The sequence below is a fragment of the Mobula hypostoma genome, chromosome 3 (assembly GCF_963921235.1).
Source record: "Mobula hypostoma chromosome 3, sMobHyp1.1, whole genome shotgun sequence".
Lineage (NCBI taxonomy): Eukaryota > Metazoa > Chordata > Chondrichthyes > Myliobatiformes > Myliobatidae > Mobula > Mobula hypostoma.
The window spans coordinates 174710693-174735497 of NC_086099.1; the positions used below are offsets into that span (position 1 = coordinate 174710693).

The 24805-nt window shown below is 40.1% G+C and overlaps 1 protein-coding gene across 4 annotated transcripts in view; it reads left to right on the forward strand.

Annotated features, from left to right (window-relative positions):
- The window catches only part of LOC134343612 (G patch domain-containing protein 8), an 893392-nt gene that overhangs the window by 186116 nt on the left and 682471 nt on the right, over positions 1-24805 (forward strand). For all 4 annotated transcript variants that reach the window (XM_063042378.1, XM_063042379.1, XM_063042377.1 and 1 more), the window contains one exon: positions 11228-11308. In XM_063042378.1, coding sequence (XP_062898448.1) covers positions 11228-11308 — 81 coding nt within the window. The remainder of the gene's footprint in view (positions 1-11227; positions 11309-24805) is intronic.

Genomic DNA, 24805 nt, shown 5'->3' on the forward strand with positions numbered 1-24805 from the left:
GGTTTAAGGAAAGATGTTGTGTCATTTTGCCGGACTTGTCACACTTGTCAGGTTGTGGGTAAACCTAATCAGGTCTCCCCAGTGGCTCCACTGCAGTCTATTCCTGCATTTGGTGAATCCTTTTCCAAGGTTATTGTGGATTGTGATGGCCCATTGCCAAAGACTAGGGCTGGCTATCAGTATTTGCTAACCATCATGTGTACATCATCTAGATTTCCGGAAGCAATACTTCTCAAGAATATCAAAGCTCCAACTGTGTCGAAGACCCTCATAAAAATTTTCGCCCTATTTGGCTTGCCTAAAGAAATCCAGTCCGATCAAGGAAGTAATTTTATGTCAGGATTATTCCAGCAGGTAGTTCACGAACTGGGAGCCAAACGGATTACGTCGTCTGCATACCATCCAGAATCCCAAGGGGCCTTAGAAAGATTTCATTCTACCCTCAAAACCATAATTCGGACATTCTACTTTGAAAATGAGAAGGATTGGGATGAGGGAGTTCACTTGTTTCTATTTGCGGTAAGGGAGTCTGTGCAAGAGTCCCTAGGCTTTAGCCCCTTTGAGCTTGTATTTGGGCACCAGGTCCAAGGTCCTTTGGCATTGTTAAGGGAGCAGTGGACCAACAATGACCTGCATATAAATTTGTTGGACTATGTTTTAAAACTCAAAGACAGCTTGCAAAGGGCTTGCAACCTAGCAAGGGAAAATTTAAAATCTGCACAGAGTAAAATGAAAACATGGTATGATAAGAAAGCCAGAGTTAGGATATTTGAACCAGGAGACAAATCCTCTGCAGGCCAGTTTCCGTGGTCCCTGTGAAATTGTGTCTAAGGTCAATGATGTAGATTATGTAGTCAAAACACCAGATGGAAGGAGGCCAACACAGCTCTGTCACATAAACGTGCTTAAGCGGTACCATGGAAGGCCGACTGCAGCTGTGGCAGCTGCTGTGAATCGGGACAGATCTGGGCTGTCTGAAGATTTACTGGATAATCCATCTGAGGCCCATTTTAAACCAAGCATTGTTCCGGCTAGATTGCCAAATTCCACTACAGGTGTCCCCCGCTTTTCGAACGTTCGCTTTACGAAACCTCACTGTTACGAAAGACCTACATTAGTACCCTGTTTTTGCTTTCAGAAGGTGTTTTCACTGTTACGAAAAAGATCAGTGCGTGGTAAAAAGCTGCGTGTGCCCCAAGCAGTTGCTCTCCCCCGGATTCGGAACGGCATTGCTTTAACACATTGCATTGAGCAGCCGTTTGCAAGATGAGTTCTGAGGTATTGGAAAAGCCTGAAAAAGCTCGTAAGGGTGTTACATTTAGCGTAAAACTAGACATAATTAAGTGTTTTGATCGTGGTGAACGAAGTAAGGACAAAGTGAGTTTGACTTGTGGAAGCTGATGAAGATGATGTTGAAGAGGTTTTGACATCCCATGACCAAGAACTGATAGACAAAGAGCTGATGCAATTGGAAGAGGAAAGGATCAGAATCGAAACCGAATGCAGTAGCGGAATGAACGTGAAGCCACTGCGTGAGATTTTCACTGCAATGATAAAGTACGACTTTAATTTTGAAAGGTTTCGTCGGTTTAGGGGATATTTGCAAGATGGTCTCAGTCCTTACAAAGAACTGTATGATAGAAAAATGTGCAAGGCTCAGCAGTCAAGCAAGCCTTCCACATCAGCCACAGCAGACGACGAACCACGACCTTCCAACATTGAGGCGGGCAGTCATAGGAGAAGATGAGCCGCCTGCTATAGTGGAAACAGACAATGAGATGACACCCCAGTGTCCCACCACCCCAACACCCAGGCCGTGGACAGATACAGTACCGATTCACAGAGAATGCAGCAGTAGCCGGGAGACACACAGCACATCTTTAAGAAAAAAGCCGAAATAAGCATTCTAATTAATTACGTGTCGGGCGGCACCTAATTAATTAGCATGTTTATTTTGGCTCTTTTCTTAAATATGTGCTGTGTGCCTTCTGGCTACCGCTGGACTCCTGCGTGCCTCGCGGCAATGTATTGCTTGGCGGCCTGGAGGGTGGGGGCCACTGCACCACCCAACCTGCGACGACTCAGTCTAACACACCATCATCAGTGTGCTCTGCGCTGTCTTCCCGATTCCGGTAAGTGATACTACACTGTACATACATTATTTCTACTTTATATTGGCTGTGTATTTTTACGTGTTATTTGGTATGATTTGGCAGCTTCATAGCTTAAAGGTTACTGGAGAGCGCCTGCGCCGTGTTTCTGCGGAGAGCGCTCGCGTGAGATTTTCGCTTCAGCGAACAGTGCCGGCAATGATTGTGGAAAAGTATTTCTATTTTATATAGGCTGTGTATTAATCATATCATTCCTGCTTTTACTATATGTTACTGTTATTTTAGGTTTTATGTGTTATTTGGCATGATTTGGTAGGTTGTTTTTGGGTCTGCGAACGCTCAAAATTTTCACATATAAATAAATGGTAATTGCTTCTTCGCTTTACGACATTTTGGCTTACGAACCGCTTCATAGGAATGCTCTACCTTTGGATGGCAGGGGAAACCTGTATTTTGGAAAAACTTGATGAGAACCTAGCTCATTTACAACTACAGCAGCGGCAGCAAATGAAACAGTTGATCATAAAATTTCGGGATTTATTCCCTGATGTTCCAAAAAGAACAACAATAGCCTCACATGATGTAGATGTTGGTGATGCCAAACCTATAAAACAGCATCTGTATTGCATGAATGTTGAAATATGTAGACTTGTTGATCAGGAAATTGAGTATATGTTAGAAAATGGTATTATTAGGCATTCTACTTCAGATTGGAGCACATCTTGTGTCATGGTACCTAACTATATGGTAGTATCAGATTTTGTCCTCATTACAGAAAGGTGAATACTATAACAAAAACCGATGCTTATCCAATCCCTGGAGTGGATGATTGTGTAGGCAAGGTTGGAAAAGCTAAGTTTCTTACAAAAATCGATCTGTTGAAAGGGTATTGGTGTGTTCCATTAACGGATAGAGGTAGAAAAATCTCTGCATTTGTAATGCCTTCTGGGTTGTATGAATACAATGTTCTGCTATTTGAAATGAAAAATGCTCCGGCAACATTCCAGAGAATGATTAATTCTGTAATTCAAGGGTTAAAACACACAGACGCCTATATTGATGATTTGGTCACAGGAAATGGGAAGCCCATATCTCTGCAGTGGAAAAGCTGTTTGAAAGGCTCTTGAAGGCCAGCCTTACAGTTAACTTAGCTGAGAGTGAATTTGGCCATGCCACTGTGACCTGTCTTGGTTATGTTGTAGGTCAGGGCAGGTTGTCTCCTGTTCAGGCAAAAGTTCAGGCAATCTCTAAGTTTCCCATTCCAACCGGTAAGAAAGCTCTTAGAAGATTCTGGGAAATGGTCGGATATTATCGCAAGTTCTGTAGGAACTTTGCCTATATTGCCCTCCCATTGACTAACATCCTGAAGAAGGGTGAAAAATTTGTTTGGACAGAGCCTTGCCAGGAGGTATTTGATAAATTGAAGGCCATCTTATGTCACCAACCTGTGCTCAGGTCACCTGACTTTACAAAACCATTTTCCATAGCTGTGGATGCCAGTGACGAAGCTGCAGGAGCAGTGTTAATACAAAGGGGCGATTATGATGATATTGACCATCCTGTGGCTTACTTTTCAAAGAAATTCAATAAGCATCAATGAAATTATTCCACCATAGAGAAGGAATTATTGTCACTTATTTTAGCTTTGCAGCATTTTGATGTTTATGCTTGCACAGCTCAGACACCACTTGTAGTTTATACAGATCATAATCCATTGTTCTTGAGTAAGGTGAAAAACAAAAATAGAAGGTTGTTGAATTGGAGTTTAATTTTACAAGAGTATGATCTCACAGTAACTCACGTTAAAGGCAGGGATAATATAACTGCCGATTGTCTTCCTAGGTGTTAAGCTTACAATGTACTTTTGATAGGGGAATGGAATTTAATATTTGTATACGCTCCTGCAATATGTTATATTATTCTGTAGAGTGCTATATGGTAATTGTGTGTATATGTATATATATATATATATATATATATATATATATATTGTTTCACATATTTAGTTTGCATTTAAAATTTTGCTATTACAAATCAAAATTTTCCCTCCTTGGGGGGAGGCGTTACGTGTCAACATTTTTTCTTACTGTGAGCGTCATTTTAAGCGCCTGGACGAGGCAGGTGGATGACATCATTATAAAAATGCGGACAGGTTTCTGGGACATTTGGCAGAGAGGGAAAAGTGGACTGCGAGCAACCAGCAGGAGAGCGAGCTGGGTGGAGATAGTTGAAGAAGTTGCTACAACAGCGGACAAGTCTAATCCTTCTCCATGTCCAGAGGATTGTGATAATTAGTGGCACACAGTGCATATTGGATACGTGACTGTCACTTTACATGATTAATACTTGGATTTCTGGAGTATTCCTGTGACGACCACTTTTTGTTAACCCATACATGGATCTAGGTGTTTTAGGTGGCTACCACTTGTGTTAAGGAATATTCCGTGACCGTCAACTTGTGATATCCCTAGTTGGATTTTGGAACGCTACTCAATGTCTGAAATCTGCTGTGACTGCTATCTTGTTTTCCCAGCGTGGATCCTCTGGAATTTTGCATGATCGCCGCCTCGTGTCATCTTCGTGTGGATTTACAAGTTTCTTTCCCTCACCTGTTTCCCTGGATTTCTGGAATCATCTTTCTTTCTTTTCTTTCTTTCTTTCTTTTTAAATCTTTTTATTGAGTAAGTATACAAAAAAGGTAAGCCATATAAACATTAATACAATGTTAAAGTATAATAAAATTCCAAAAGATAACAATACCAAAAAGAAAATACTACAAACAATGTAATTTAAGCATAAGAAACCAAGATAACATAATAGTATACTAGATTTTATATATATCAATGGAAAAAAAGAAAAAAAAACCCCCAAAAAAAAACCCACCGTGCAACTAACTAAAAGCAAAGCAAAGCAATGGGCTAACTTGAAACCAAACAGAGTTAAACTTAAAATCACGTCCTCAATCCCGACCTCCATTAAAACAGTGAAGAGAAAACAAGAAGGGTAAATATTACATTAAATGAAAATATCGAATAAAAGGTCCCCAAATCTGTTCAAATTTAAATGAAGAATCATAAAGGTTACTTCTAATTTTCTCCAGATTCAAACATAAAATCGTCTGAGAAAACCAAAAAAAGGTAGTTGGAGCATTAAGCTCTTTCCAATGTTGTAAAATACATCTTTTCGCCATTAAAGTAAGAAATGCAATCATTCTACGGGCTGAAGGGGAAAGATTACTAGAAATTTTAGGTAGTCCAAAGATAGCAGTAATAGGGTGAGGAGAGATATCTATATTTAATACCTTAGAAATAATATTGAAAATATCTCTCCAAAAAGTTTCCAAAGTAGGGCAAGACCAAAACATATGAGTTAAAGAGGCTATCTGCCCCGAACATCTATCACAGAAAGGATTAATATGCGAGTAAAAACGCGCTAACTTATCTTTGGACATATGTGCTCTATGAACCACTTTAAATTGAATTAGGGAATGTTTAGCACAAATAGAGGAAGTATTAACTAATTGTAAAATCTGCCCCCAATCATCCACAGAAATGGTAAGCCCCAATTCCTGTTCCCAATCTACCCTAATCTTATCAAATGGAGCTTTCCTAAGTTTCATAATAATATTATAAATCATAGCCGATGCACCTTTCTGACATGGATTAAGGTTAATTATCGAATCTAAAATATATATAGGAGGAAGCATTGGAAAGGAAGTAAGTATAGTACTTAGGAAATTTCTAACTTGTAAATATCTAAAAAAATGTATTCTTGATAAGTTATATTTGTTAGATAATTGTTCAAAAGACATAAGGGAACCATCTAAAAATAAATCCAAAAACCGTAAAATACCCTTAGTCTTCCAAGTTTGAAAAGCGCGATCCGTAAAAGAGGGAGGAAAAAATATGTTACCTAAAATAGGAATCGCTAACCCGAATTGATTAAGATCAAAAAATTTTCTGAATTGAAACCAAATGCGCAAAGCATATTTAACTATCGGGTTAGAGACCTGCTTAAGACGTTTCGAATCAAAAGGAAGAGAGGAACCTAAAATAGAACCAAGTGTATAACCCTGAACAGATTGTAATTCCAATGCTACCCATTTAGGAATAAATAGTATGTCCCGATCAAGTAACCAAAATTTCATATGTCGAATATTAATAGCCCAATAATAAAATCTAAAGTTAGGTAATGCTAAACCTCCATCTCTCTTAGCTTTCTGTAAAGATTTCTGGAATCATCTGGATTGCCATTTCTGGGACTGTGCTTGAGTAAGATTTCAGAAGAATTTTCCCAAACCTGACACCGTTTGTGAGCTACAAATGCATAGCACTGTTGATTTTTGTTTAAAGGAGTAATTTGTATAATTGTCTGTGTTTTGGGTAGATACTGAAAATATAGTTGTTTAACATTAAAACTGAGTCTGTGGTCTATTGCTGCTGGCGCATAACGAGGGAAATGATTAGTCAGCGTTTTGGTCAAGATCCTTCATCGAGACTAGAAAGGAAGGGGGAAGAAGCCAGAAGAAGAAGGTGGGGATTGGAAGAAGAGCATAAACTGACTCATGATAAATGAAAATTGATGAGGAAGAAGGTGTGTGTGTGTGGTGGTGGATGGGAGAAGAAGTAAGAAGCTGGGAGGTGATAGGTGGAAAAGGAAAGAGCTGAAATGGAAGAAATCTGATAAAAGAGAAAAATGGTCCGTGTAATAAAGACAAGGGGGTGATGAAAGTTCAGATAGGCTGGGCTTGATTTCCGTGGAACAAAGGAGGCTGAGGGGTGAACTAAAGGAAATATATAAGGTCAAGAGGAGCAATAATAGGATAGATAGACAAAAACAATAGGGTATAGAATTAGGGCTAGAAATCAGAGTTTTAAAAGTGATCTAAGGGATTAGTTTACTGACATGGAAAGTGTTGATGTCAGGAATGTGCTGTCAGAGGTGATGGTGAAATCAGACACAATTATAATGTTTATGAGGCATTGAGATAGGCTCTTAAATCGGCAGTGCATGGCAGAATGCAGGCACATTTGCTTGGAAAAGATTGGCATGGTGATGGTAGGCTGAAGAGCCTACTCCTTTGCTGTACAGCTCTGAATCTATGAGGCTTTGTTCCTGGGTATGGCATTAAATTGTCAGTTTTATTTTTCTTTTCGGTGTACTTCACAGCATCTAGTTTAGGTCAAACATGATGAAGCTCGTTTCCTGACCTTAGCAGAATTACCTGACAGTAAGACCAGCTTCAGCAATGTTGAAATCCGTTCCAGTTGTTTGGAGCTTTCCATATGAAGTCAATCAGCATGAGGCCCTTTTCCTGTCTTACATTAATGTTGATTTTACTGTTGGCATTGACAAATAGCAACAATTGCATCGTCATTGGAGAGGCTGCAGGCAGAAACTTGTGACTTTGCATGTGTAGGGACAGAACTCATTATGCCACTTTGTTAGCCTATTATATGTTTAATTGCTAAAAGGAGATGTAAATAGTACAGATGCCAGCTTCCAATTTAATTGTTAGTTTTAAGCTAATCAGCAATGGCAGTAAGCAAAACATGATGTGACATGGGTTAATAACTGAAAAATAACAGTTTTTGAACTAATGATGATATCCCAAGAGGGCATACAACAGTATTCTTTTGGTATTATTACAAAGTATGCTAGGAGCAGTAACCTTCCCCCCCACACACAGGTCATTTTTGTGATGATAATGTTGACCATTATGAATAAATCTTGAAGTGGGTAATTTATCCACATGCCTTTGAGTGCAGTGATGGTATTAATGGGATCTAGAGAGGTTCAGGACTATTATTATTTTGTAATATTCATATTTATTTGAAATGATTCAGTTATGTATTCTTTAGTGATGGTGTAAATAACAGAACATCTTTTTCATGTTGAGGAATAAATAACATATAAAACCAATTTTTTTCTGAAATGTGTAAAGATTGCACTGACAATAGTTAAATGTGAACTTTAGTTGAAAGAAATGCATTTTTGAAAAGAATGTACTCAGCAGCAGTTTCTATCATAAACATGCTTGTGGTATTGGTATTGGGAAGCTGTTAATAACTGATTATACTGTATCTGAACTAAATGAATACTTTGGATCATCAACAAATGTGTTTCATTGCTTGACTTACTCTTTGCACAATATTTTATTGAACATACTTTTTGTTATCAGAAACATTATTAATTTTATTTTGCTATCTAAATCTGAATGAACTTTTAAAATAAATCTACAAGATAATAAACATAGATTATTTATGTTCATAATGTTAATGGCTTTAAAATGAAAGGTTCACTTGCCTTGAAGCTGAAATTCTTTCCGTAAGACCATAGACCACAAACGATAGGAGCAGAATTAGGCCATTTGACACATTGAGTCATTTCAGCCATTCCATCAAGGCTGATTTGTTATCCCTCTGAAACCTGTTCTCCAGACTTCTAAAATATACCCAATGACTTGACCTCCACAACCATCTGTGGCAATGGATTTTACAGATTTTCCATCAACTGGCTAAAGAAATTCCTCCTCACCTCTGTTCTAAAGGGACACCCTTGTATTCTGAGGCTGTGCCCTCTGGTCCTAGACTCCCCACTATAATCAACACAGGAGATGTCAACAGGCTCAGTAAACTGATTAGAAAGGCTGGTGTAACACCTGTGTAGTTCTTATTTCTTGTGACTGGTCACCACACTCTTTATGAGGAAATCATTACATAGTACTACACCAGGTGCTAGTAGGCCATCAGAAGCTCTAGGTATCGGAAGCAGACCGTGAATAGAAAACACATACTTCTAGAGATACGAGGGGTGATTGATAAGTTCGTGGCCCAAGGTAGAAGGAGTCAATTTTAGAAAACCTAGCCATTTATTTTTCAACATAGGCCCCTCCTACATTTACACAATTAGTCCAGCGGTTGTGGAGCATACGGATCCCTTCTTTGTAGAAGTCGGCGTCTTGGACCTCCAGAAAGTGGTTCACAGCAGAGGTGATTGATAAGTTCATGGCCTAAGGTAGAAGGAGATGAGTTATTAATTTTAAACTTTCCGCATAACCACTCAAAGAGTTGAACTGCACGTGCATGTAACGAGAGCTGTATAACGCATCTCCTTCTACCTTAGGCCACGAACTTATCAGTCACCCCCCATTTGTTAGTTTATAAAAAATAGCAAGAAATACAAAATATTTAGATGAGTAAGAACAACTCAAAATGTCAACGTTCTGTCTTAGGTTCCAAATCTCAGATGCCAAATGAAAACCAAATTCCTTTTTACAAACGTAGTTAGAATCAATGAAATTCTTTAGAATAACCTTTATTACTCCAATTTCTCTAACTAATTAGATCTAGTGGCATTCCCTGTTTAAAGGTTTACAGACTAACCTTTCCTTTTTACTTATCCCTGGTTAGTTAGAAAACTAATTCAATTTCTATTCTTAAGTACAGTATTGTGGTTAACTTCAGTTTCAGTTCCAAGTCAGTATGTCTACAAATTATAATTCAATACCTCAATCAATCAATCAATCAATTAAATAAATAAATATGCAAACAAACAAACAAACACACACAGCTTAAGGAACACACATAAAATTCTGCCTGGCCTGCTTAGTTTCTTCAGAATTTTGTGAATGTTGCTTGGATTTCCAGCATCTGCAGATTTTCTTTTGCTTATATGCTTCATAATGCCTTTCACGACATTTCTCCAACATCACAGCTTTTAACACAGTAAATCTCATTCAGTAATTCATCAAATTATTTGCAAAAATAATCTGTTCTTCCAGAAAATCAAATTCAGATCCTTGGAATGAAAAATAAACTTGTACATCCAACTGTATTAAATCCTCTAGGTCTTGAAACATTTTGTTCCTGCGCTGGCTTGCTATCTTGTTTCTTGGTTTGTTGAATGAAGTAGTGAGTTATCCATGGAAAGTTGATTCACAATATATTTTTTAAAAATCCTGACCAAATCCCTTGGTGTGATTGAACAGAACTAATTCCTGTTTACACGGTAGAGATCTTGGACAGTCGTCTCTGTCGATATTGTTTCACAATAGGTGCTGCTTGTTATAGCTGTAGCTTCAATAAACCTTCTATCGATAATCATCTATCCTCCAGGGGTTTCACCCTGAGGTTCTCAAGTAGAGTTACTCACTACTAATTCCACTTTTAACAGTTTATATCTTTGGTTTCTAATAGTTTGCTGCATTTTTCTCGCTTGTCCATGCCTGCATCAGCCACACCTCGTTCTCACATAGCTTTTTTTTTCCAATTTCTATTTTTCTTAAAAATTCAGTAAACCTCATTTTCATCCCTCCACAGGTGAGCTTTCTAACGATATGTCTTTCGAATTTAATTAACCACGGTTACACCGGTTCTGTTATAGAGTCAAACTGGACACTGGAGGCTGTGGTAGAACAAAGGACACAATGGAAAATCTTGGCATTTCTGGACAATGTTTCTAACCCTCCGCATACCACCTTGGCTGAACAGAGGAGCACTTTTAGTGATAGACTAAGACAACTGTGCTGCTCCAAAGAGTGCTGTATGAAGCCATTAGGCTCTATAATGAGTCAACCTATATCCGGGGATGTGGTGACCCCTCCCTGTTAGACTGTTTGAGTAGCTTTTTTTTTATTCTTTCCTACTTCTCCTCTAATATTTGTATATTTGAATATCTGTGCACTTATAATGCTACTGTGACACTGTAACTTCCTCTGAGATCCATAAAGGGTCGATAAATCTGTCGAGAGGAAACATCCTCTCCACATCCACTCTGTCTAGGCCTTTCGATATTCAATAGGTTTCCTCTCATAGGTTTCCCCCCTTCTTATTCTTATATACTCCAGCGAATACAGGTCCATCAAATGTGGCATACATTAACCCTTTCATTCCTCCCAAGAGCTTTTCATGCTAGCAAGAAGGAGGAGCCAGAATTGTATACAGTACCTAAGTTATATTGTTTTGACTGTAGGCTTAAATCTGCTTATATCTATTCAATTAGTAAATAATCCAGTTTAACACTGAAGAAAATGAGAATGTACAAAGTTTCTAGCTTTTCAATGCTTGAAAGTCACATTTAGTGTAATTACTTAAGTCTCTCTATTGCTTTTTTAGGTTGATTATACAAGTGATGCTGCAGAAAAAACGATAGCAGCAGAAAGGAAGCGATCAAAACAACAGAAAGAATACTACAAGGTAACAATTTGAATGTCTGCTGCTAGTTTATGATCCTGTTCTAAACTTTGTTTGGCAAGTAAACATTGTGTTGCAATCTTCAATGATACCACACTTAAGGCAGTCTGAAAAATGAAAATTATCGTCTTTTGCATGTGCTCTGGTTCTCAAGCAAGATGTTGAATGTGATGTTTAGGTTATGGTTTTGTTGGTATTTGCTCACAATGATTTGTACAATTTAATTGAATTTGACAGTTGAATAAGGAATTATCATCAAATGGTTTATTAATGTTAGTAATTAGTTTACAGTACTGATACATAAAACTTTGTGATTATTTTAATGACTAACTCAGCTACTGACTTGGTTTAGAAGATTCTAATTTGCTTCTAATGATCAATTGTACAGTGGAAAAAACAAAATTGTTATTCTCACAATAGGGATATTTTTTACCAGTTTTACTTTGTTCAGACTGTTGTTTGCACACTAAGCCTAAATAACTGGTGTGTAGCTGAAAACTGGTGTTACAAACCTTTTATTGACTCCTTGTCGTCATTACAGAATAGTGAAGGTTGAACTTTTCCTTTAATGATGTGGGAGTTGATCCATTGTTTAGAAAAAAATTAAAAGAAAGAAATCAATGCTGGCACAGTGGTGAAGCTAGTGAAGCTGCTTCTTCAGTTCACTAGAGACACTGCTTTATTCTTGATCTCTGATGCCGTTTGTCTGGTATTTCCTCAGGGTAGTCTGGTTCAAAGTTCAAGTTCAAAGTAAGTTTCTTATCAAAGAATATATATGTCACCATATACAACTCTAAGATTTGTTTTCTTGTGGGCATACATTGAAAACAAATGTGGGTTCCTCCCACAGCCCAAAGACACAAGAGTTGGTAGGTTAATTGGCCTCTGTAAATTTTCCCGAGTGTGGTGGTGAGTGATAGAATTTGGGAGGAGTTGATGGATATGTGGGAAGCATAAGGTGCAATGGAAACTAGTTGGGGAATGGGATTACTCTGTGAGCTGGCATAGACTTGATGGGTAGAATGGCAAATTACAAAAATAATCGAATTAACAAAAGTCATTGGAAGTTGTTACCAATTGGATGCTTATTAAGTGACAATTTGTTGGATTGATTATTTTTGTAATCTGGTAAACCACTGGAAATTGAACTCCATTTGCTTTTCATTCTATTTGCAAATAAAATGTAATAAATGAATTATCATACTAACCAAAACAATTCAGTGAAAAGGGCAAATAACAATAAGGTAAATAAGCTATTTAACTGAAACCATGTTTGAAGTGCTAGAAGAGATATTGGAAACATATATAAAAGGTCTGTTGTCTGTTTCTCAGAAATTAAAATAAATTTTGATTTCAGTAATTGATGGGTTTATTAATTGACCCAAAGGAAGTAGTGGGATAAATATAAGAATCTAAATTAAATAGAAAGAAACATAGGCATACATCTTCTTGATTTCCCAAAGTGCTTTTCAGTCACTGTTTAAAATATGAAGCATGGCACATTTATTCCCATAAAATAGCCATGAAATAAATGACTACATATTTTGATTGAATAGCTTTGCATGGCACATTGAAAGCTCTCTTTTTTCTTTTAATAGACTAGCAGTAGCCTTTGGGACTTCAACTCTGTATCCTCTCCTATCTTTCTTATTAGTAAGCCAGTCTTTGGTATGATCGCCCTTAAATTCTTCACTTTTTAATTCATTTTTCCTCAGGAAAATCCATCTCTGATTGAAATTTTGTCACCTTAAAAATCTTAATAGAGGTGGGCATGTGTTTGGTGGGTGCAGAGTGAAGCAGAAGGTGAATTCCCAGAAAAGTATGCCTCTTCAGGAGGCTGGCTGCAACTCACGAACTTCTGCCTTTATCTGCAATATGAAAACCTGTATGTGTGCTTGCTCCTCAGAGAGGAGGTTTGTTATTTTCACTGTCTTAATTGCTCAACTAGGAAGATTTAAACGTGATCTTTGTTATTTTGTTTAACGCTTCACACCCATAAAGTTAATACTGTAGGAGGAATAAAACACAGAAAACAGGGTTTTCTTAATGATACGGGGTGAATAAAGAGGAAGAAGAAGAGGTAGCAGGAAATATGGCACAGCACTGTCTCGTATTTCTACATTTTTTGAAGATCAACTTGTGTACCCTCATCAAAGCCACTTTTGTATCTTTTGTCACAATGCAAAGCAAACCAAAAAAAAACTACCAAATCTTCCTCTTAGAACCTCATGCTTGGTAAATATCCATATCTTTCCACTTGCTGTAACTCAGTTGAAGAAACTAATTGTCAGGCAGAAGTGTTATATATTTCTTCATTTTTGGGGTCTGTTCGTTTATTAGTATCCATCTGTCAAAGGTTAATGGATGATGATGATCATCATCACATGCCTGGGTAAAAGGTATGAAGATCCTGAGATGCCCAGTCATCAAGATCTCCCTCTTGGCCTCACCTTGTAGCCCAAAAGAAAGTTTATGGGGCAATGCATTTTGCACCAGCTTGGCAGCAGGAGCTGTCGGAAGGATATTCAATGATGTCCAGCTGCCTTAGGGGCTCCGCTCTGATGTGGGAGATTTTCTGTCTGGGTTTACTCCCGTAGCCTTTGTCTCTCCTGAGGCTGCCCACAAGGCAGTGGGGCTATTTACCCATAGCTGGGGATCTGGTTCACGAGCACCAGGGCATGTCCACACACCGGTGGGCCTGTGTGCTACACATGCAGGGGCCAGACCTCCTCCCTGTCCTAGTTCAGCCTGAGTCTGAAAGGAGTCTGACAGTGCAGGTAATTCCCATCCCAAATAACCCTTGAGAAGGTTGCGGCAAGCCATTGGTTTGAATTGTGCAGTGTTTCTGGTGAGAGTATTCACATGGTACTCTAGAGGGTGATCCAAAAACAATGAAGAAGGAGCAGCGATATACTTGCAAGTCAGAATGGTGTACGATTTGGAGGAAGTAAACCCACAGATGGTGGTATTCCCATGTACACAAAGCCCTTACCTATAAAGTAGTAGAGGTTGTAGGTTTGGGATGTGAGATTAGAGTAGCAGGACAAGTAACATTTTGCAGATGGCACTTATAGTAGGAACTGTTTCTTGATGGTAGACGGCACACATATTTACATTTTTGAATGGAGTACAAAGTAAGTAGACTGGATGATTTTGAGCTTTTTGAAGATTGCAGGTGTTGGTACATTGTATCCAGACAAATAAAGGGTATTTCATCAAACTCCTCTCATATGTCTTTTAGATGGGGGAAAGGCTTTGAGGCTAGATAAAGGCAATGAGGCTTTCAGGTTCTCTAGCCTTTGACCTGCCCTTCTAGATATGGAATTTATGTGGCTGGTCTAAATGAGGTTCTGATCATTGCTGATCTCCAGGATGTCAATGTTGAAGGACGCAGCAGTGCTAATGCCATTCAATGTCAAGAGTGAATGGATAGACTCGAACTAGAGGCCATGCATGTAAAGTGAGAGAGAGCGTGTTCAAGGGAGATGTGTGGAGAAAGTTTATTACATAGAGAGTGGTAGGTGCGATAAGTGTGCTGCTGGGGGTGGTAGTGGAAGCTAATACAATAGACGCATTCAGGAGACTCTTAGGTAGGTAGAATGAATATTCAGAGAATAGAGGGATATGGATTTGTGTAGGCAGAAGGGACTAGTTTAGTTAGGCACTTTATTACCAGTTTAATTAGGCTGCACAACATCATAGGCCTAAGCGTTTATCGCTGTAGTATGTTCTTTGTTCTATTATGATGATAAAGCAACGAAAGACAGTTGGGCTTAGGAACCTTGTAGTGATGTCCCGAAGCTTGCATGACTGATCTGCAACAATGACAACCATTTTAGAACACCTTGGCTAGAAGAATAGCAAAGATCTCTCTGCACATTAATTTCCCTCATGGTGCTGCCATTAACTGTAAACTTTTCTCTCAAGTTTGACATTCCAAAGTGCAATACCTCACATGTCTGGATAAAACTTCATCTGTCATTTCTCTGCCCACATATCCAACTGCTCCATATCATGGTGATTTCTTTGACAAGCTTTCTCACTATCCACAACACCACCAATTTATATATTTTGTATCATATGAGTCAGTCTACCTACTTTTTCAGGATACCGAAGAGCAAAGGCAAAGACATAAATCATCTAATTCAGGTGGCATTAATAAAGTTTAGTCTATCAGTGGATGTTGTTGTGAACTTGTGTGATTACAGCATTTCATGCAGATTGCAACTCCTACATTGAGAAAGGACTATAACATTATGGGACTCATGGTTGAGTCAGATTTCTCTAATCTCTTCGGAATTGCACACAATGTGGTTGGGACACACACTATCACTGCTGTGACTTAAAAATTAACCAGCTTGTCCATGAGCTTTGAATCACAGTAGCTACCTCTTGTTGAGGAAAACGTGTAGCATCTCACATCCTCTGAAGCAGAAGCTTCACTGCCATCTCCATTTCTACCAACTGCTCTTGATCACCTGTGATGTGTCAGTCACTAGGTGAAAGGCTTTGATGTCACAGTGTGACCCAAGTGTAGAGGAATGGCAGGCTCTATCTCTGTCACAGCAGTTGCTGGCACCACCTCAACCCGGATGTGGCGGTAGGTGCCTCAGTCACGGAAACCGTTGACAACAGCTCAAGCCCAGGAATGGAGAGCGGCAGATTCCCCATGAAGAGATGGAAACAAGAAGTTAGATGTAGGAATAACAGAAGAGCCTCGGTGGAATGACTGAGTGCCGTCGTAAGATAAATAACTCTCTCCAAATCAGTAACTCCGCGAAGGCACTAAATAAGCGTCCTCTATAGATAATCATAGAATGTGGGAAATGCGTACCAGTCAAAATTCATTTGACAAGATTAAACCAAAAGCACGAAGGCTCAGCGGCTCTAGTTAAGATAACAGTTAGCAAATACAGGTGCTCGAGAAACCTAGAAAAATCAAAGTTCTATGGCAAGCCTGTAGTTTGTAGCCCGTAGCCCATAATATTAGTGCTGTCGTCAGAGTGAATTTCTGAGCTGATGATCAGCCGACAAAAGTCCAGAAGTAAGGTAATCTCAGAGGAAGAGCTGTCTTCAGAATCAATGGTGATGGCACTGACCAGGTAGACCAATTCTTGTTGGTTGCTTGAAGAACCTTTGGAAGAGCATTCTCAAGGTAAGAATGTCTGCTTATGTTGTGCACTTGAAAATTGTCCTTCCTAGTTGAAATCAAGTTAATGTGAGTGATTGTTATAGGTCATCATCGATCTGATAGTAAACCTTGTTGTTCAGCAGCTGGGAAACCCATATCTTTGATGTCTGAACTTGCCAAGATGCTACTGAAGTTCATTACTTTTCCTTCTTCCCTTGTCAGCTGTGAGACAAATCTGAAAGTTAAGTTATATGAATGGATGGAAAACATCTGCTGAAGGCTACACAGGTTACGTGGTTGTAGCACTTCGACTGTTATTTACTTCCCTATATATTTTTTTCTTTAAAGTAATAAATAATGTAGACCATTTTCCTTTTGAAGTTGTTTTCGTTCATTAAAGGGCAAAAGTTTTTTTTAAACAATACCTGAATAAAATTAATAAAGCATTCTTGTGCTCAAAGTACTAGTTTTTCTTTTATGGTATTTTCAAATTTACTTGACATCAGAAATTTGTTCCTTCATTTGGTTTTATGCTACCTGCTTTCATGCTGGGATCAACACTAAAAACGTTTGTCTGAGTTGTCAGTTTATCTCTGACCAGGGAGAATAAATTACTGCCTAAGAAAAGAGCTCCCTTTATGTAAATGCTCCCATAAAAAAGGACGTGAATTAACTGTATTAATATGTTGTTGGAAGTATTAATTTGTTTTATATGCCCTCTGGGGTTTATGGTGCTTTCTTGCTACATTTCCCTATTTGCAAATGTAATTAGTTTAAAGATTTCCTTAAGGGAAAGGCTTGACTAGGAACATCAAGTTTGACAAAATAAGAAGGATCATCACTTCAGGGAGTGAAACATTTTCTTCAGTGGAAGCATTTAATGAAACAATGAAATGGAAAGGTGCGGAATTCAAAAAGAATTGATTTACTTTTCATGAAAAGGCTCATTAATAACAATTTTGCATCATTTTACCTAATGAACGATCTTTATAGTTTGACAGTTAATAGCATGCTCAGTTGCTGTGTGGGCAGTGGGATGTCATTACCCAAAACAATAGGAAGGGAAAAAAGATAAGAATTCACTTCAGTATAATTGGTTTTATAAATTCATCTAATGCAATTTGTCTATGAATAGCAATGTAATAAAGGGTGCTGGTGAACCTTTTTTCCATTTTCTGTATGGCAAAAGAGGATGTCACAGTAATCCTTTCTGTCCTGTCTGTTTGTGAATGCTGAAAGCAAAATAACTCCAGAATAATTTCACAAATCATTGCCAAGTATTACAGGTGAAGTCTCTGGAGGATATGTGTCAACTATTTAAAATAAGCTTACTTTCATGATGGTAGATGAGAACACTCCTCAAATTACTAGCAATTGTTAAGGCATTTGGAGCAAAGCACTATTAAATTATTCCCTGCCCCAGGCATAAATTATTCTCTGCTGCAGTTAGGAATCGTAACCTGGAAATTCGCTCATATAGCTGATTCCTTTCATGCACTGAGAGTCTCCATTTGAATGCAATTTTGTTCATGGTTTGCGATCTGTGCAATTATGTGCACTTTGCTTATAATATAACACACCACATCAGACGTTGCACCATTCATGTTTGACAAGTGTTCTGCCACAATGATTTGCTAAAATGTAGTTATCACAGTGTGCACCACTCACAAGGAAGCATGTCTGAATAGTATGTAGAAGTTATTGAAAAGGATTATTAATGGCTTTTGGGCTTTATTTACACATTTATTGAATATCGCCCTTGCTGACAAGTCATCATTTGTTGCCCATCCTGACTTAATAATTGCCATCTTCAAAAAAGAATAATTTGTAGATGGTGACCTCTTAAGAAATCCAGTTTTTCATAAGTGATAATGAAAAAGAAAAATTCAAATCTTTTTTATGTTACATTCCCCCTTTTAATGTTAATGTCTACGTAACATTAACATTAGCGCTCAGCCGGGGGCTGTGGTTCAGTGGTCGGCGACTTGGGCAGCTCCCCCACCGGGCTTAGTCTGGTGAGGAGGATGTGAGGACACCCAGCAGGACTGAAAAAAACAAGATCTGACAAAGGGTGGATGAGCTCCTTGTGAGCCAACAGCCACCTTCCGTGGAAGAGATTAAAGCCTCACCACATACCTACGAATCGTATGCTATGTACCTGGTTAGAAGAGACATGATGAACTTGGGCGCTGCACCATGTGCCTGGACCTCCCCAAGGCCTTGGCCTAAGGAAGGGCCGAGCTCAAAGAAGCGGCCGCGGCTGGAGGCAGACACGGCCTCGGGCTTGAGTTCGGCGGTGGCGGGTGATGCCAAGACGGCCAGCGAGAATGAACTGGAGGAGAGGCTGTACTCGGTGCTGTCGCAAGATCGAAGAAGATGGAGGTGCATAGCCGCCAACCTCGGATTCGGGACGGCATCCATTGACTGACTGACTGACTGACTACGTAAGTACAAATCAGCAAAACTACAAACGGGCAAGTAAACGCCAAAACAATTTAATACATGCCAAAGTAGCATGTTCATTGACTAAATTCCCTATGTATTTCCTTCATGTCTTGTTTCAGCATAGATATTGTAATGTGAATTTCGGTGTTTATGGCTACTCAGTGTAGAAAGTAGGCGACAGAACCCTATTTCTGGTGGTCCTTTGGGGTTAAAGATAGCTTGTTTTGCAATCTAGTTCTTTTGGATTTTGATTTGGCAATTGAAGCAACTGGAATCAAATGAATCCTGCAACCAGTTGATCAGTAATAGGAAACAGGTGGATGGTTATCGAATTTGGAGATTGCAGTGCACAAGCTCTGACTGTAAGTTTGTTTATCATGCCTGTAAATTTGCAAGAATTTTCAGAGTCAGTCTCTATGGTATCTCTCTATCTACTGTAGAAAACCTTGTCTTGGAGGGTAGAGATCACTGCTACCCAGTAACCCATCAGCTTTGTGCTGGGTTTTAGATTTTGATTTTCTAAAGGCTGTATTCTTCAGGCAATCAAATATGCTGCTGCACTGCTGGTGGTGGTGAATTTCGTCGTCAGTGTCTGCCACTGCTGAGAGATGGCTTCAGTCCATGCTTTTCCAGAGTAATCATCAGGGAAACAATGTTGTACCCTGGAGGTAGGTTGGTAAGAGAGCCTTTGTTTTAGTGATGTGTAGTGTAAAACCTATTATCGTATGCTTCATTGAAAAAGTTGGCAATAACATGGAGCTTGCCCTCCAAATCTGTGCAAGCATAAGGCTGGCAGTGGAAATTCAAACTCTGTCTAGGTTCCACTGTGGCAAAAGGATGGAGGAATTGCTTCAAGGATGTCTTCAAATTTTCCATGATGAAAGGTAACATTTTCACTAATTTAAGTGTGCTCCAAGCTTGTAGCTGTTTAAAGTGAAGATGAAGCCTTGTGATAAATTTAAATCTCTTTGTAGGGCATGCTGAATCTCAGTGTAAATAATAAGAATGCATTACTTTCTTTATGAACCACTTGCTCTCTCTGACAAGCAATGATCAACTCACTCGTGGAGCATCTGCAGTTCCCACAGTGGTTTCATTGGCCTTTAGAACTCGCAAAACTATAATAGTAGCAAGGCATCCTGAAACCCAGAGAATGCCAAGATTCTGTGATGATAAAGGACTGAAGATGCATATAAAGTAAAATCCTGATCATGCATAATCCGACGTTTGGAAATCACAATGACTTGGCATCTGATTTATTTGATGCTGATTACTGCTCTCCCTTTGATACACTGGACTCCTAGTGCTATGTTCCCTTAAAACATATTGGGCCCTTACTTCTTGCACTCACTTTAAACTTGCAAAATTTCCAGTTCCCATGCTCCCTTAATTAATTGGGGTTCTGTTTTCCGTGATCATTTTAAACTCATGAGGAGCACATTTCTTGTAATTGCTTTAAAGAAATTGGGGCCTCTGCTCCCACTCTCCCTTTAAACTCTCTGGGTTCTGGTTCCCATGCTTTAAATTCACTGGTTCCCTGTTTTTCTGAGCTCCCCTGAAACTCACCTGGGACATGGGTGCAACAAGCAAACATTTATTGCCCATCCCTAAATACACTTGCATTTTAATTCCTATCACCATTCCCATTCTGACTCGTTGGTCCATGGCCTCTCCTTTGCCATGATGAGGCTACTCCAGGTTGGAGGAATAACACATCATATTCTGTCTAGGTAGCGTCCGTCATGACGGCATGAATATTGATGTCTCAAACTTTGGTAATTTTTCCCCTTCTCCCCTTCCCTCCTCTTCAATTCCCCACTCTAGCCTTTTGCCTCTTCTCGTCACCTGCTTATCACTTCCCTTGGGTGCCCCTCCTCCTTCCCTTTCTCCCATGGTCCACTCTCCTCTCCTATCAGATTCCTTCTTCTCCAGCCCTTCACCTTTTCTGCTATCACCACCCAGCTTCTTACTACATCCTCCACTTCTCCTACCCACCTAGTTTCACCTGTCACTTTTTAGCTCGGTCCTCCTTCACTCTCCCCACCTTCTTATTCTGGCATTTTCCCCCTTTCTTTCCAGTCCTGATGGCCCAAAATGGTGACTGTTTATTCATTTCCATAGATGCTGCCTGACCTGCTGAGTTGCTCCATCATTTTCTGTGTGTTGGTTTTAAACTTAGACATGAATCACTTGCTGTGGGATTAATCTTATATCTGCAGTACTTATGTAGCTTATCTAGTTCAGATCCCGAATAATGGGTTGCATGTCCCAAGATGATAAACGATATAGTTGAATGTCACAGAGATGCTGTTGAGCTCCTTCTATTTCCAGAGGAGTTCAAATAAGTGGGGTAATCATCTTGTTGGGATGGTTATTTTTGGGTTCTTGACTAAAATAAATATTATTTCCCATATCTAGTAACAGAGCTGAATATTGTACAAACATCAATGAATATTCCCACTTCTAATGTTATGATGAAAGAGAAAGCCATCAATGAAGAGTTGAGGAAGGCTGGGCTGATGAACTTTTGCAACAGTATACTGTGGCTCAGGTAATTAAAGTTAAGCAGTCATAACCCTATTTTCTTTGTGTGAGATATGATTCCAGACAGTGAAAATGTTGTCTTTGGATACTTCACTTAGGCAAATGATTATTATAGCAGGAATGTCCATTCCTGTGGAGTGATTGAGCACAGTCTCAATACAACTCAGACTTGTGAGAGCTTGTGTTAATCACAATGGTAGATGTACTCTTCAGGGCAGCCCAGTCAGTGTCAGTCTATGAAACATGGTATATCAGAGACGAGGAACAACCACAATGCCTCTTTAGCCACACCCGTCAAATTGTCATCACCATCTACATCAACAGACTGTGCAACACAACCTGGAGATATTGGTGGAGAGCTCTATTTATGGATTAAGTGTAGAGCCAGATGTAAATCTACTGCAGCTGCACCTTTGATTCAAGTCATACAGACTATAAATTGACCTTGTCTCCTTCGGACTTGATATAATGCTGAAACAATACCGTTGGTGTATTGAAGTTAGCCGAGTGGGTTACTTAATGTCAGACAGAACTAGATTTCCTTCAGGACTTGTCAAATAGGAATGGTTAAAGAAGATTAACCACTTGTGACATGTATATCAAAACATGGAATGTACTGTGAAATGCGTCATTTGCCTCAACAATCAGCACAGTCTGAGGATGTGCTAGAGCTAGTGTACAAGTAAGTCAAGTCACTTTTTATTGTCATTTCGACCATAACTGCTGGTACAGTACACAGTAAAAATGAGACAATGTTTTTCAGGACCATGGTGCTACATGAACAATACAATAACTACACTGAACTACATAAAACAACACCAAACTACACTACACTACAGACCTACCCAGGACTGCATAAAGTGCACAAAACAGTGCAGGCATTACAATAAATAATAAACAAGACAACATGCACAGTAGAGGACAGTAGGTTGATGTCAGTCCAGGCTCTGGGTATTGAGGAGTCTGATGGCTTGGGGGAAGAAACTGTTACATAGTCTGGTTGTGAGAGCCCAAATACTTCAGTGCCTTTTGACAGATGGCAGGAAGGAGAAGAGTTTGTATGAGGGGTGTGTAGGGTCCTTCATAATGCTGTTTGCTTTACAGAAGCAGTGTGTGGTGTAAATGTCTGTAATGGCAGGAAGAGAGACCCCAGTGATCTTCTCAGCTGACCTCACTATCTGCTGCAGGGGCTTGCGATTCTAGATGGTGCAATTTCCGAACCAGGCAGGGATACAGCTGCTCAGGATGCTCTCAGTACAACCTCTGTAGAATGTGATGAGGATGGGGGGTGGGAGATGGACTTTTCTCAGCCTTCGCAGAAAGTAGAGATGCTGCTGGGCTTTCTTTGCTATGAAGCTGGTGTTGAGGGACCAGGTGAGATTCTCCGCCAGGTGAGCACCTGGTGCTCTTTGGTGTTCTTAACGATCTCTACGGAGGAGTTGTCGATGTTCAGCGGAGAGTGGTTGTTACGTCTCCTCCGGAAGTCAACACCATCTCTTTTGTTTTGTTCACATTCAGAGACAGGTTGTTGGCTCTGCACCAGTCCGTTGGCCGCTGCACCTCCTCTCTGTATGCTGACTCATCATTCTTGCTGATGAGACCCACCACGGTTGTGTCATTGACGAACTTGATGATGTGGTTCGAGCTGTGTGTTGCAGCACAGTCGTGGGTCAGCAGAGTGAACAGCAGTGGACTGAGCACACAGCCCTGGGGGACCCCGCGCTCAGTGTGATGGTGTTGGAGATGCTGCTTCCAATCCAGACTGACTGAGGTCTCCCAGTCAGGAACTCTAGGATCCAGTTGCAGAGGGAGGTGTTCAGGCCCAGTAGGCTCAACTTTCCAGTCAGTTTCTGAGGGATGATTGTGTTGAATGCTGAACTGGAGTCTATGAACAGCATTCGAACGTACGTGTCTTTTTCATCCAGGTGGGTGAGGACCAGGTGGAGGGTGGTGGCGATGGCGTCATCTGTTGAGCGGTTGGGACGGTACGCGAACTGCAGGGGGTCCAGTGAGCGGGGCAGCGGGGTCTTGATGTGCCTTATGATGAGCCTCTCGAAACACTTCATGATGATGGATGTGAGTGCAAGGGAACGGTAGTCGTTGAGGCAGGACACTGAAGACGACTTTGGCACAGAGACGATGGTGGCGGCCTTGAAGCACGTAGGAAGGACGGCGCTGCTCAGTGAGATGTTGAAGATGTCAGTGAGAATCTCTGCTAGCTGGTCTGCACATCCTCTAAGCACTCTGCCAGGAGTATTGTCTGGTTCAGCAGTCTTCCGTGGGTTGACCCTGCACAGGGTTTTCCTCACATTGGCCATGGAAAGACACAGTACCTGGTCGTTTGGAGAGGGGTGGTCTTCCGCGCCACCATGTCATTTTCCGCCTCAAAACGAGCGTAGAAGTTATTCAATGCAAGTACTGCCAACATACCATGCCCCAACTTACTAACGCTAAGCTGTACATCTTTGGCGTATGGGAGGAACCTGGAACACCTGGCAGAAATCCACGCGATCATGGGGAGAACATGCAAACTTCTTACAGACAGCGGCGGAAATTGTATTCAAATTGCTGGCACTGTAAGTTGCTAACCACCACGCTATTTGGAAGGATATTGGAACCATATATGAGACTGCTGTGTTAACTTGGAAGACTCATGTTCATACCTTGAGCTTTCTTTGTCTTCATTGAAAGAAATGTGCAGGGCAAGTTTTTTTACTCAGATTCATAGGTACCTGTAACTGGCTTCTAGGGGTAGTGGTGGATATTACATGAATGTGCAGAAAGTGAAGGGATAGGGGTCATATGTGGGTAGAAGAGACTAGTTTACTGTGGCCTTGGACCTTGCTGCATGAAAATTGGCTATGGCACTGCATTTTACTTTCCCTCTGCATTCTTGATCCCTTCATTCTCACTAAATTGTCAGACTGCAGTACCAGAAAATACATAAATTTCCCCTGGTAAAATAACAGAAAGACCAAATCCATTGTTCCCGGCTTGCATCTGGTTACGAACTTCATTCCTGTCTCTGGAAGGTGCCCGACACTACATCAGACCGTTTGCAAGTAAGTTGTGCCCCTTCCAGTTTAAGATGGCACTACTGAAGTTGGGCGACAGCGCACTAGTAGTTCAAAAGGTGAGAAATATGCCTAAAAACACTCATTAATAGCACTTTTTCTGAGGTAATTTGTGGTAAACTATCACCACAAACAATGAAGACGCAATCGAAGGCAAAGCTGACTCAAGGGATGAACTGTGCTGATGCATTGTAAAGTCAGAACGTAACATAACCATATAACAATTACAGCACAGAAACAGGCCATCTCGGCCCTTCTAGTCCATGCCGAACTCCTACTCTCACCTAGTCCCACCGACCTGCACTC